Source organism: Bombus fervidus, chromosome 17 (genome assembly GCF_041682495.2).
Source record: "Bombus fervidus isolate BK054 chromosome 17, iyBomFerv1, whole genome shotgun sequence".
NCBI lineage: Eukaryota > Metazoa > Arthropoda > Insecta > Hymenoptera > Apidae > Bombus > Bombus fervidus.
This window is the reverse complement of record NC_091533.1, coordinates 1,015,847-1,031,092: the sequence shown is the minus strand read 5'-3', so window position 1 is coordinate 1,031,092 and position 15,246 is coordinate 1,015,847. Positions and strand designations below refer to the sequence as shown.

General features: G+C 42.9%; 1 protein-coding gene across 4 annotated transcripts in view; it reads right to left on the bottom strand.

Annotated features, from left to right (window-relative positions):
- The window catches only part of LOC139996150 (uncharacterized), an 86,512-nt gene that overhangs the window by 30,600 nt on the left and 40,666 nt on the right, over positions 1-15,246 (bottom strand). For 2 of the 4 annotated variants that reach the window (XM_072020307.1, XM_072020308.1), the window contains one exon: positions 2,259-2,331. The exons of the other annotated variants lie outside the window; for them this stretch is intronic. In XM_072020307.1, the coding sequence (XP_071876408.1) occupies positions 2,259-2,331 (73 nt within the window). The remainder of the gene's footprint in view (positions 1-2,258; positions 2,332-15,246) is intronic. 4 annotated transcript variants of the gene reach the window in all.

The window sequence follows — 15,246 nt, the reverse complement described above, 5'->3', positions numbered from 1 at the left end:
TCCGCCATTTTCATGTAAATTATCAAAAAAAAAACTTTTTCAGTTTATTTCAATTTCTAGCTAGAAAAGCGAGTTTCTATCCCTCCAATTTTTCGCGCGCTTCAAACGGAAAAAAATGTTTTGACAAAGAAACAAATCCGATGTAGAAGAAAGCTTCGATGTTCGATACTGCTTAATCTTTAAAAAATCGATTCTATCAAAAATCCTTGCCATTTTAGAAAAGAGTTTTCAAAAATATCCATTATCACAAAATGGATTATAACAAAAATAATCGCTCGATCTTCGGTCTTTGAAACATCAAAATGTAACTATAAAAATTCAAAACAGGAAAACGGCTAATCAACGTCGATTTTACGCGATGAATTGATTCCGACGACGAGGAACAGGCGTCGCGACGCGCCAGAGCCAAGACATCCTGTGATCGAGGCCTGCAATCGCAGGACATCCGTAGCTTCTGACGCGACCGATCAGCGAGAACCTAGCCGTCAAGGAAGTGGATCGATCATGAGGATCAATCATCAGGAGTGAGACGAAACTTTGCTCGAGCGAACCACGCAGCGTACGTCTGCGTGATTGCCCGGCGCTCGCAATCCTCCCTCGGAAAATGGTACCGAACTTCCTTCAAGAAACCGTGAAATCGACGATGAAACGCGAAAACGCGAAAACAACCAATGGCAATCCAAATAATTTCGGAAATATCTACGACGACGAACCGCGCTGGTGAATTTTTAACTTTTTCATTTATTTTTTTTTTTTTTTTATGCTAGAGTGGATCGGAGAATAAAATGGGCAAGAGACCCAATTTTTTAAACTTCCATAGTTTCATTTATATTTTTAATTTATACTTCTCAGAATGTAATTATTTCTCTGGTGAAATTTTTACACGACGAAAAGTTGAGGTATTGTTTCGTGCAGATCTCGCGAACGAGGGATTTACTGGGTTAAGAAATCAATTTTTTTTATTTATTGAAACTTGCACATTCGTCCGATTCTTTAACCACAAATTCGTAATCGAAGATTACTGCTCTTCAAAAAAGGTAAACTTGGTGTACTCGTAAAAATGATCTAACTTAAGTCCTTTTCCTAATAAGCTTTTATACCCTGTAGAATTATTCTCCTTCCATGGATTAATATAGTATTTAATTAACAAGACGAAATCGTTATTTTAAAGATAGGAAAGAATCGCGAGAGCTGCACGGGCCACCATTACGATTCGAAAACGATGCAAAATCATGGCGACTGCATGGGTCATCGTAGAAATGAAACAAGAAAGAAAGAACGCGCAGGGGTTGGGACTGGAGGCTTGTGAACAGAAGAAGAAGAAGAAGAAGAAGCCTGTTATGAGCGTTCGCGATGGCAAAACGAAAATAACTGATAAAAACCACGGGGAATCGATCGATCGATCAATTGGGTCGTTCGAATCGAAAATCAATATCGAGGCAGATCGAGCCTGAACGAAAAGAAAGAAAGGCGAGAGCGGTGTCGCGCTGCTTCCGGTCCGCGCAGGGTTCCGCTGGTAACTTGGCTAGCGAGCAGGAAATATCAAAAAGAGGGTCGTTTTTCATTGATTAGATCCCTTCTCCTCGTTCGTAAGAGTCGACGATGAAATCGAGATAGCTGAACGTTCGATCTTTCTTTTGAAACTAGATTTTTTCTGCAAAAAATATTTTCTACGTTAATGCGTATCCTCGGTTTGACTCTAAAGAGCGAAGATTGCAATTTCGCGGGCATTTTCAGTCGTTTCTCCAATTAATGGCTCCTCCAATAGCTCCTTTATTGTAATCATTGCCGATGCGCGATAGAATTCTTTTCAAATTCGAAGCATTATCATTTCGTGGGAGAAGCGATCTCTCTTCCGTTCAATGAAAAAAACCACAGAATTTTTGGAATATCTCTCGGCTCGGTCAGGAATTCCCATCGGTCCCGCACGTATCAGTTGCGTAATTGACGAAGTATGCGAGACACGCGGTGGTATATGTTAATGTGTATCGTGTGTGATCACACAGAATGTCTGTATATAAGTTGTATGTAACGTATAGAGAGAATATATGTCTGTATATATATATGGATATATATGTATATATAAAGGCAAGGTCAAAGGTCAACGTACGTCTCGATCCATTACAACAACGTCATATATATATATATATAAGATAATATAATATAATAATATAATAACAATATAATCTGGTTTATAGAGAACAGTGTAGTTATCATAGGTGGAATTAGTTACGAAACACCGAAACTGAGAGACTCACAAGCAGGAAGAGGAGGGTGTTTTCCTTCGTTTAGAGTTGACCGATCTCACGTTAACATTGCGCATCTGGTAGTCTGCAATGCAAAACACACTTTGGTAGGGTCAGGGACGGACGACGGCCTTTCGAGGTGACGAGAAACGAAAAGCAACTTTTTTTTCTCAGATTTCAACAATGTCTTTTTTGTTGACAAAAAACACGAGCGAATACATATAGACTTTCTTTAATTTTATTCGATTTTTTTTTTTTTTTTTTCAGTTAATTCTTGTCGTTCATTCACCAGGTGGTCGGCTCTGTCTCTCTCTCGCTCTTTCTCTATCTGTCTCTCTATCGGTCTCTACTGCGCTGTTTCTTTATTACTCTGCATCGAGTTGGTCTCTATCTCTCACGCTATAATCTCTGTCTCTTAGGTGAGGGGCGGTGCGAGCTACTAACCCCCATTCAATTCTTTTTTGCCTCTCTTTTACTTTCGATTGAAACCCTCTCTACTGTCAACGAGTTTGCACCCCCGTCGCAAGCCGTCGTCTGTGTTCTCCGTGCTCGTTTCCACGCCAGGGGGGTTGAAGTCGGTCACCGCGGTCGGCTCCCAAAGCATCCCTTCTTCCTAATTCGATTTGCTTCCTTTTTTTCTCTCTCTCCCTCTCTCTCTCTCTCTCTCTCTCTTTCTTTTTCCTGTTTCTGTATATAAGAGATATTTAGATTTCGCGAAGTTTGCTTTCCATAACATCTCTCGGGTCACAGAGTTTTCACGTTCTTTTCAGTGCAGGGTTCACAGGGTGCCTGGGGTATGTCGACGCCGCACCGAATTCAATCCCTCGAATTCCGACGGGAACGCAGCGCTTACCCCGGCGTTCCTTGACTATGGAAGCGTCGAGCCAGTTCGCGGGTAAAAATCATCGATCGTCTCGGAAGTGATGCTTGTGGCAACACGAGAACGCTCCGATTATCGTTCACGAAATTTTCCATAATTTTCCATAATTAAATTATCAATACCAAAGACAACTTTTCGCAACAATCTGCTTTTAAATCATTTCTTTAACTAAATAAGCAAATGAATACTTGGTAGGATTGTATCACATGAATTTCAAGTCTCACACTGAGCGTCACAGAAAATCATAAATAATGGAAATTTTAGATATTACAGAAGTATGAAAACTGATTCTCGGAGAAGAATTCTCGTACTGTCACGCAAGTCCATCCGGAATCGACTTTCAAGGATGACGGAAAGCGGAACAGGGGAGCCGCGAGAGGGGGCGCGTGATCGCCAGTCGAATGAAATAGGTAACTCGTTTGCCTTTTTTTTTTTTTTTTCTTTTCTCGGCGACGTGTAGAATTGCGCACACGGATCGTCGAGTAGTCGCGCGGCCTGTCAGTCGGTCGCCGTGTAACGAGAGGGTGCCGACGTGCGAGCAGAAGTCCACTCTAAATTCGAAACGAAAGGAACGGGGTGAATATTCGCGCGGCGCTAGAACAATAAAGAAGATCAGGAGAATCTGTAAGGGGTGGCGACGGATCCCCTGCGAAACGACCGCTTCTCGTGATTCTCTTGTACTCTTTGCTCGTCTCGATTTCGATCATCTGTTTCGTTTTTTGGCTCCTTTTCTTCTCTCTCTCTCTCTCTCTCCCTCTCACTCTCTCACTCTCTGTTTCGATTATACTTTTTTTCTATTTTGACTCGCTTTCTTTTCAATTCGATAAAAATTTGAAGTAAGTGTTTTATTTTGCTTGTAAATTTTTAGAAACAGAGAGCACGCGTCCCGATCGAAAGGGACAATCCGCGCGGTTTCTCCCTGCTTATCTTTCTCTTCTCACTCTCTCGGCGGTCTGTCTCTTCGCGTTCGCGTTCTTTCGGACTTGCTCGATCCAGGCGCTCGACTCTCGGTGAAAGTCCTTACAGATCCTTGGCGCACTATGAAATCTCTTTCTTCTATAAATGCGATTAAAACTTGCAAAATGTATACATCGATCGGTATTTAATTTCGATACAATATGAAATTAATATATCCGGATGTCCATAATGACGCCAAGGTTCCAGATATCTGAAAAGAAGATTAGTTGCTGCGGGGGAACAAAGAGGCATATCGTTGTCGTTGACGCGTCGCTCGAGTTACAATAACGTTCGAAATACTGTGAAAAGAATTTTACGCAACGGATCGAACACGAACAGTTTATAAAATATTGTGTTAGCTCCACGATAAGAAAAGATTTAAGATCTTCGATTTCGTCAGATATACTCGTTATGTATATATCGCTCCAAACTACCCAAATCCAGCACGTTGTTGTTTCATTGAAAAATTCGACAGGCATTGACTAATCCAAAAAAAAAAAAAAAAATATTTCCGTCGAACATCCTTTCAACTATGGAATTACTACAGAAATTTCAGCAATCTTTGCTCATCAAAAATGACACTATGACTTCCTCTTAATAAAGGATTCAATCTCTTACAAAGTTATCCCCTTACGCTCGTTCCTTTTGCACCTCTCTACTCTGCTACTCTGTACTCGTGAATCTTAAGCATCATCAACACTCATTTCCATCTCGTACATCCCTACAACTGTAATCCAGCTGGTAGAAGTTACTTCGAACGATCGTCACGAGATACCCAGACAATTCTCGAAGAACTGGACAGGAGGAACTATTCTCCAAATTCGATCCACCACAAAGGGAGTCGATTACCTTTGACGGAACCACCTGTTCGTGTCGTTTTTCTCTCGTTACCTAGCGGGCCGAATTCGGTATCCGGCCATAGACCGCCCTATAAAAAGCGGGAAAGTGGACGAGCAGCGAAGGCCATCGAGGGGGGTTAGGGATCGTGAACGGGGTGGTTGGCGATCGACTCGACGGAAGAGAGGTCAGCTATAGAGGGGGATGGGGCAGGGCCCGGCGAATTTAAAAGTAATTTTGACGTCGGCAAGAGCGCCGCGAAAGGGTTTCCGACGGATCGTTACAGGCCTTTGATCGCGAATTAAAAGCTTGAAGTCGACAGTTTAGCGATGCCACCTCTACAGACCTCTCTCTCTCTCTATTCCCGTCCTTCCCACCTTTCACCCTCCCACCCTTTTCAATCTACACATCTGCCAGCTCTATCTCCATCCAGCCCAACTACCCTTCCTTCCCCGCTCTAGCTCTCTTCATCCACGGTCACTTCTATTCTTTTTTTTTTTTTTTTTTTTTCTCTCTGATACTCTTTCTCCTCCGTCGTCTCCCTTTCGCCGTTTGCCGCTGCACCCAACCAGCCTCGTCCGGCTGTCTGTCTTTTCCTCTCGCGGACCACTCTGACGGCTCTCTCCGACTCTCTTTTTCTCCCTGTCTTTATCTCGCGGCACGCTTGCTGAACGGTTCGTTAACCTGTCTGCAGCGTTTATTGGCGCTGCCGATGTAAAAGGAGAGCTTACCAATAACATATTACTATTTCAATCCTAGTCGAGAGGCCGCGGATAAATCCTTTGCCGCGCCGTGCCGAGCGGACCGATTTTTCTTTCCAATCCTTCCCCCCCCCCCAGTACCCCAGATATCTCTCTGTCTTTCTCTCCTTTTATCATTCTGTTCTCGCTCATCCTCACCCTCCAACGCTGTTTCTCTTTGTATGCACGCGCGTCCGTCTATCTTCTCTACCGCTTCGGCTCGGGAATACTTTCGCCCCCAACCCCCAGCAGACCAACCCAACGACAGGCGGACGTAACTGCGTTTTTTCCCGACGGATATCTTTGGATCTCAGCGTCCGTTTCGGGGCTTTAACGATTGTCGATTGATCTTCGCCGCGTGCACTGTTGCCTTTCACCGCGTTTGCTGCCCCCTTCGATGGTTCGGCCGAGAGATGGTGCACGACAAGTTCCGAGATAATAGCGACAATCAGGGAAAGGGTCGAGGTGTTGTTGAAAATAGGGTGCGGTTGTTAAGGGTCGAGGAAACTAGGTCAAATTTGTCGAAGTCAGAAGCAGGAATTAATTGAACTTGAATTTCCTGAGAGAAGAAGTAATATCAAGTTCCTTTCGAGAATTTTCGATGAAAAATTTGTACATCTGTACTAATGGTTTGCAAGGATGATGTAATGGTGGCTTAATTGGCCACAAGTGGGGAACTTGTTTAGGCAATTATATTTCCAGCGTTATTTTCCAAACATCATAAAGCCACACTGATCAACTTCAATTTCTGTAAATTTCGTAATTCGATTACCTGGATACGTGATTAATGCTCAATTTCTTACAGGAACTGACTTAGTCTTGTAAGTTTATTTGCTACAAATAAATATTCGTAAATTCCAAAATATAAAATGTTAAAAATATTTGTAATATCGTTAAATCTTCCTATTGTTTCAATCTATGAATTTGACTAATATGTCTTCTAAGTGGCTAAGGTGCAAATCACATGCATATATTCTTGATGAAAGAGATACAGTGTGATTAGAAATTAAAGCATTACGTAGACACGCTAATTGATCTAGCCGCAACTGTGGCTACAGCTAGCATCAGATACTCGGTCCATTGAGTCAGTTCCAAGAACTGGCGAGGATCTTTTATAATACAAGCGAGCCAAGCATTGAAACTTGTAAACTTTATCTTCTGACCAATTTTCTGACCTCGTTACATCGCTTCTACCGATCGTGGGACTGAAAAAACTCTACTGTCCGAATTTTTTTATCTTCTAATTAATCGACAGTACCAGACCATTTCAGTCCTCAAAATAGCTGACATCTCGAGTGTACGAATCCGAACTATAGATAGCGATCGAAGCTTCCCAAAAATTGCATGCTACGGCTCAACTTTGACCAGAAAGAGAAAGAGAGAGAGAAAGAGAGAAAAGAAGCCTAAATTCAGAAGAGAACTGAACGAAGAGCTTCGACGAGCCACCCCCGTCGAGTCGAAAAAGAAGAGGGCTGTTAAAAAACGTACATATGGTTCCTAGGATGCGCTGAGGCACGGGGATGAGGAGGAAACGTTTAGATAGGATACGTTCGATTTTGTCCAAATATGACGGTTCGATGTACACTGGCCAGAGGCGGGCGGTGTAGGTGGCCGGGCGATGGGGGCGGTAGGAAGGGTTGGGCAGGCACACGAATTCGAAGGCCGAGCTTTTCGGTCGAGAGTTTCGGCTGGAATATTGGAAAACGCCGAGTTCGAGTACAAGAGAGACTCGGAGGCTTCCCCCGATATGCATATAAACACAATACCTACCCCCTAGTCGCTGGTTTTCGAGGTTGGTACGCGAACGAGCGCGCGACCGCGCACAGACACACATGTGTACGCTCGGACACAGAGCCGAACGAAACGCTCTTAATATGCCAATGTGCACACATATTCGAACTATAGCCAGGATATCTAGCGACGTGTATATTTTATATCCGGCTAACAACGCTGGTTCCGAAGTGGGCGACAGCCAGAGAGGGTGGCAGCGTCTAGCGACCGGGATATCTCCATCGACATGAACTAATCCAAACCCGGTATACCGCTGCCTCGACTTTTATTAAGGCGATATTAAGCCATTACCGGACTGTGCCAGTTTCTCCTACCGGTTGAAATTTATTTTTCGTTGGTTTTTGTTCTTTATTTTCTTTTTTTTTTTTTTTCTTTTTCGTTTGCCTTGTTTTGTTTGCTTCGGATTTTTAGATATTTCCTGACGCGACGAGACGCGACGCGATGCGGCGGTTACTCGCCATCGGGCAGACTTGTGACTTTTCAAATAATTTCCGATCGATCCGCATTTCGGGACGAGTTCTGTGGTCTGTTGGTCTATGACATCATCGAGAAAGTTGGAGCATCCGCTTTGTCGCGGTTTTTGTATGCAGATGATGTTTGATCGACCTGGTTCGGAAGTTAATAACATTTCGAAATAGGGAAAAATTTGGTTCCATGTGAGCGCAGTATGATAACTGGAACCGCGAGACTTTCGCCCCTCGCGTTTTATCCGTGAACTCATCGATTATCCCTAAACAATAAGAGACTAAATATTCCGACAATAATAGTTTCCTCCGTTCGCGCGCAATTTTCCATGCCGAGTATCCGAAGAATGCCTAATATCTGTCCGGCACGTGTCCCCCATATTCTCGTTCCTATTGCACCCCTAGCTGCGGTACGTATCGCGGAGGGACGTAGAGAAAGCTGGAATAGAGCCGCTCCTGGCTAAACTTGGAAACCGATTGCTCCACTCTATTCGATACGCGTTTATAATTTATAATTTTCTCGCGATGGCGAAGAATCCACGGAAAAATCGCCCCAACGATTTTTTCTCTCACCCCTTTCGACTCTATATTATACATATATACATATATACGTATATACATGTATGTGTATCTATATATCTACATTTATATACGACGGAGCTTCTAGCATATTTCTTCTCACATTTTTCACCCCCGTCCAGCCACGGTATATTATAAATGCAAGGGAAGCAGACGGGGCGAACTGCCATCGGCAGGATTGATGGGTATCTAATTATGCGAATAAAAATACACCCTCCGCGGTAAACCGGGACGATAAACGCTCGCCTGTGCATGCTGCTGTGTACGTGCGCTTAAATATCTAAGCATGTGCGAGCGCATACGTGTGTGCGTTACACGGAGGAGGACGTATGCACGGAGAAATTTGGGATTTTCCTGGCCCACTGCCTGAATCTATGAAAGTAAACGACGGAGAATTGGCGAGGGTGGAGCGTTGCACGAGGATCGTAATTAATACGAAAGTACAGCTATTCGATCGAGCGCAGATTGTTGGCTGTTAATGGGGCTGAATTATTTTTTCTGTACGAGGAGCGCGGGTTAATTAACCATTTGAGGAGGTAACGTTCTTGTGCCATGTAGAAGGGTGTCGGGGAGCGAAGATGCGGATTATTTGTCGGCTTGATTTTTAAAGTGGAGGCGTACGGAGCGTAAGAGAGATTGTTCGAGAAAACGTGTTGCTTTGAGAATGAGAATATTTGTAATTCTGGCAATTCGACCGGAGTGTCCTGAACAATATTACAAAGGAATCAGAGCCTAGTTAATAGTTTGGACTGTTCTAGAAGAATCGAAGACAAATCGCTATTCTTGCACATCTAATTGATTAACCAAAATGTTGTTTGATATAATTAACCGATAAAGAAAAGTCTTTGTCGTGTTTCTTATGTAAATTTCGATGTTACATTCTTCTTAATAGCTCCGTCAATAATACAAAATAATAGAAAATGGATCATCTCTGTAAATTGTCATTTTAAATCTATATTCTTCTTTGTCAATGAGGAAAACTTGAGTTAAAGTAATTAATAAATAGCACCACCTGCGCGAATAGCAATATTAAATTATCATTCTCCGTCCTTGATTCTCAAAACACACCACCGCATCTCTTAATTCTACGAATGACAAACGCAAGAAAATATCAGCGGCAATCAACGCGCCTTTCGAATTTTCCTCTGCTCTGCATCGAGGAAGGATCCGGTGGATTTGCTTTCTTTTTTTTCTTTTTTTCTTTTTTTTTTTTTTTTTTTGTCGCAGGAACGCATTTCGTTCACGGTGACGCTTGTCGAGGAGGCGGGCCTGCAGTTTGCTGCGTAGCAGATTTCGGAATCTCCCGGTTTGATGAATGGCCGCGATCGCGAAGCCAGCGATCCCCGCGTGATTAATATGCATTGAAAACGAGCGGCGCTACCGGCTGACGTCGAGGATCGACGACTTCGAGCGTCTAGATCGACCGTCGCGATTCAGGAGAACCGGAACCGTTCCACCCTCGAATATCGGCCTCGTGGTATTTTTCCCGGGCATCTTCCGACGTATCTCGAATGTTCCAACGCGTTCCATTCGCGAAAACGGAAACGAGTCTCCTTTGAAATATTTTGTTTTATCTGCTTTTTTTCCTTTAGTCAAATAATGGAAATTGTAGAAAAATATTTGGCGAAGAAGTTTAAGAAACGAACAACTCGAGAAGTGGTTCGAAGATATTTTGAAAGGTGACTGAGAGACGATTAATCAGCGTTAAAGCGGTGCTTCCGCTAGTGGAGTCCCAAGAGGAAGATCCTATCGCGGGGGCGTGGATCGTGCACGTCACAGGTACGCCGATTATCCGGGTCGTAAGGAAAGTGAAACGTCGATAAATTCCGACTTCGACAGGACCTTGGACTAGTGTCCTGTTTAACCTTCCCTGTGGAGGGGTTGCACGTAGAAAAGAATTTTTACGAATTAATGAATTTAACAATATTAATATTTACTTCTATACTTTGCACGATAGAATAGATCGAACTTATTGGTTCAATAGATTATTTTCGAATCGCAAATTGTAGCAAAGCTTCTTAAGTTTGAAAAAGATGCAAGAGAATTGTAGCCTCTAGTTCCCTAATTTATACTAAGGATTTTTTTTTAATGTTTAATGTCGTTTTGTTTATTGAAACGGGAGAAAAACAGTGGTATAAAAATTCGAGAACTATAGCATTTAGATCTCCAAACACATCGTATCAAGATTTGATAATATATAATAATATTGATACCGCTTCGGGTTATGTGATTAAGTTACATTAATCAATTTAATTTAGCATTAAGCAATCATAAGTAAGTCTGCCTTATTATTCGTTTCTAAATCTGGTATTGGTAAAACTGAACGTGGAGGCCCAACGATAGATGGATTGGTAGCATCTTGTTGGAAAAGAATATTAATATTTGACCACGCAGTAACTGGATATAAACTCATAAACTGGAATTTCGTGCATATTCATTGTAGGGTACTATTGCAAACAGAATAATGATAAAGTTTATACGCTACTTCAAACAAACGATACACGAAATAAAAGTCTATAAATGGATCCCTAGTTTTATGGACAGTGATCCGCGAAGGTATTACGATACTTATAGAAATATTCTGTGAATATTATCTTGAATGGATTTTTTATGAATTATAATGGGATCGAAGTACCTATTGACGTTGACATTTTTAAATCATAGAAATCTTTTTTAATTTCGATTTGTTATTCTAATAAATTCGTTGCCTCTTGGAAGGACAATAAAATTAATGTAAATTATTTTATGTACGTTTCTCAATAATATTGCGCATTATGTAATTACTTAATCCTTAATTGAATAAATTTCGAATTCGAAGCCTTTCAATCCACCGATCCGTATCTTCCACCAAAATTCTCTACCCACTATCCTCTTTCTCTCTTTTTACGTTACCTTGAATCCGTATCGAGTGCGTTCTAGGCCCAAGCATACTACACAGATAACAGAGAGCAGCGCACTAGGGCACGGAGCTTCGCGGCTACTATAGGGTTTCCTTATCCGCGTGCGCTTCCGGTTTCGGTTACCGGTGGCCCTTCCGATTGTTATTGAGTTACCGGTAACGTTATACAGCTACTTCCATGCCAGGCGTCCGCTCACAGCATGGCACAAAAGAGGAGAATAATTGGTACAGCGGACACGCGGCACGACAAAGGAACGTACCCGCTTCCTCTCTCTCTCTCTCCTTCCCTCACTCTCTCTCTCTCTCCCTCTCTCTCCCCTAGGGACTAATTCGATAGCGGGTTGGACGGCGTTTTCGAATTCAGGCCGCCGTGTGAAATTTCTTAATCGAATTCGCGGCTGCAGACTGTACCGCGCTTTGCACGATCCACGATCCATGCTGCTTGGGATGTAGATCGTTACAGGAGGATAGGAGAAAAAAGAGATCATTGCTCTTGATAAGATGAACATCGATTTTTCAGACACATGTATGGCAATCTCGAACGAAAAAGAAAGACGAAGATCGAAGTGGCCAAAGCTTTCGACGAGGATCTTCTAATCCTCTAACGAATCCAAAAGCAAAAGCTCGTCTCTTAAATTCGATCCTTGGACAGACTTCGCTCACCGATCGGTCGAAGTCAAAATCTTCCCGCGTGTTCCATTCGTCGACTCGATTAACCTTGCACCCCAAAGAACCCCTCTCAATAACGTCAGCCGTTCAACAAAGTCCTTATTACGATTGAAAACCCGTCGCAACAAAAGCTTCAAAATTCTCCAAAATGGAAAAGAAGGAAAAAGCAGCGACGAAACGGTAAATTCAGCTGTGATGCTAAGAGAGTGAGGGGGGCGGGGTAGACCGGCAGCTGGCTCGTCCGTTTTATCAGAAGCATCGGTACGAAACAATTTTGTCAGGGGCATCGAGACGGAACACGAACCGATCGAGGAAAATGGAGTCGACGCCGCGCCGAGGGGCCATTATTACAGCCAGAGACCGTATATACGCGCACACGTGCCGTACATGCATGTAACGCTTTCCGTGCCGCGTTCCATGCCGCCCGTCTCCGCCCTCTTACCGCCAACCCCCGTTCGGTGGCGGGGACTCGCCGGTGAAAATTAATAAAGGTACAATTAATAAAAATTACACATTTTTCATCCACCGGGCGGAAGGACTGGTTCCGTGGGCCAACGAACGATCGTGCCCGCAGGAACTGACTACCTCTCCTCTACACCCCTTTGACCACCCCACCGCAGGTCCGTTTCGTTTCTCCTCATTTTTGCCTCGTTTTCCTTTTTCGAGCTCGTTTTTTCCATGAAATTTTCTTTCTGCTTTGATCGATCGCGGCTTCCAAGCTGGATATTCGCGATTCGAAGGGTCCGGTTAGACAGAAATGAAAGGGATTTTCCCTGATTTTCGCGTGATACGTATGTGCGAGTATATCGGTGGTGGTTAATTGGATAATAGTAATTGGAGTATTTTTTTGAGAGGTACGGATTGGTCGGTGCTTGTTATTTAATTATAAGGGTGATTTTAGAAGATGGCTGGCGGGGCGAGGTATCAGGTGAAATATAGTTGCTATAATAATTGCGTTACGTGTCATGTTGATTTTCGAGACTAGTGGACAATCTGAAGATTCCATTTGTTTCTAAGGAAGAATTCGCGTGACAAGACTTTTGAAAAATATTATTCTCCACACATTTTGTACTTACTATCCTAAACTTCGTACTATTTCAATTTCAACTTCAACCCCTCGTGTTTACATAAATCGATCACTATAGAAAAAGAAATTAATGTTAAAGGGACATGCTTCAAATTACACGTTCGTTAAGACAAATGCATTTTTTCCAAAACGAAAATGACTACGTGAAACGCTATATAAAATTCTATATATAATATAATATTTATCTACAACATTTTGTGTTGTGATTATTCAAACCTTATGAGCACACTATTTTAGATACGCGTAACGAAAGAGCATAAATGGACATTCAGTCTCATCTAAATCAAACTGTAAGCAAACGGCATGTGTCCTAATACAATTAAAAATTAAAGGATATAAAACTTTCAGACTGACATTCCATACATTAAAACCTAATATTTTTCTCTAATCTCTTCAAATGCTAATATATTCCTCGCGAACTTAACAAAACGATTCTTCGGTATAATAAAACATCTTTTCTCGTCTCATCAACGAAGCTTTCACGAACTTCAACATCAACGTAGGAAAGGAACGGCGTGGTCGCGTAGAAAACCCCTTGTCCGGCAATGGAGTTAATTCTCATTCTCTCGTGAATTATTTACGAAAGAAAGAGAAGGGGATGGCATTTTTCGAACTGTCGTGGAATCGTTTGTTCGAGGAACTCGGTCGGAGATGCCGGGCATAAAATTCTGACAACGTAATTACTCGCAGTGTAATTTACTCGGCCTCCTTGGCCGGGCACGTGCGCGAGCGTCCGCGTAAATTTCACCCCCGTTACCCTGCTTCTACCCAAGAATTTTTACCCCCGTGATCGGTCCCTACCTTTTATTAATTTCCTAAATTTCCGGACGGAGAAAACGACATTGCCTTGAGTTTACTGTTTGCTAGTTTAAGGCGAACAGTTGGCTAGGAAATCGATCGGCGCGAGTTCTTGCTTTCAAAGAGTATTTTGGGGGGTAGAAGGTTCGAGGCTAGGGGTACTTCATCGAAGTTTGGCGTGACTCGCTTTGTTTAAGAGTGAAGATAATTAGAAATTGAAGTGGATACAAAGGCGAAACGTTTGATTGCTTGGAGAAAGAAGAACAGAGAAGAATAATAGAGTATAGTAATTATAAGAGTAAGCATTAGAATTACGATAATTAATCTTATATCACGCAGCAACATCTAATAGGTATTGCACGATATCTAAGGGCTGAGTTTCTTCTTAGATATAATACGATTAATTCTCCAAATACGTTAAATTTCAAGACGAAAAAGAGAGACTAAGGACAACAATTAAGATTATGATAATTGAAGGAGGTCGCAGAATATAATTTCGCAGATATTCTACGATTCCATAATCTACGATTCGTATTCAATTCGACGTACTCTACGATATCCAAAGACAGAACGTCTTGATTAAAGCTAACACGATCAATCTCCAAATACCTGAAATCCCAAGACGTGCCTGAACACTCATCCCACGAATGTGCATCGTACACCCAATCAACCTTCCTCACCCCATCGTTCCGCAGAATGAACCGGCTCGCCACAAAAAGCAAACCAACAAAAGAGAAACTCGAAAAGCAACGAACAGAACGTAGCCGTACGCAACATAGCTCGCCGAACTATTATTATTTTTCCCCGGGAAGGACGCGTCTGGTCCCTGTAACCCATTAACAAAGGCCGCCGTAGCTGGCCAGGGGATTGATGAGCGATGAGAGCCAACCGAAAAGGAGGAAAAGGACAGAATCGAAAAAAAGAAGAAAATACGAAAAAGAGAGAAAGAGAGATGGAGAAGAAAAAAAGCGAGGGCACAGGCAGGAAAGAAAAAATCTGCGCTGGGACCGCGGCGCGTCGTCGACGAAAAAGCCGTGCAACGACGGCGTGTGCATAGTGGCTGCCACCCTCTGCTCCTCCGCCAAACCCCCTCCCTAACCTGCAGGCTTTTCTACCGCGGTGAAAAATTTAATTACAAAAAAGTTTTGGCATTCCGTCAGTTTGGTTTAGTCGCAATATATCGCTCGAACTCCAGAACTCTCTCTCACCAAGCCCCGTCCCCCGCAGCGCACACCTTTCACCCTTCCAACCCCCTGCAGGCCGCCCCCTCTGCCTCTCCGCTCTCCTGGCAGGGTCCTC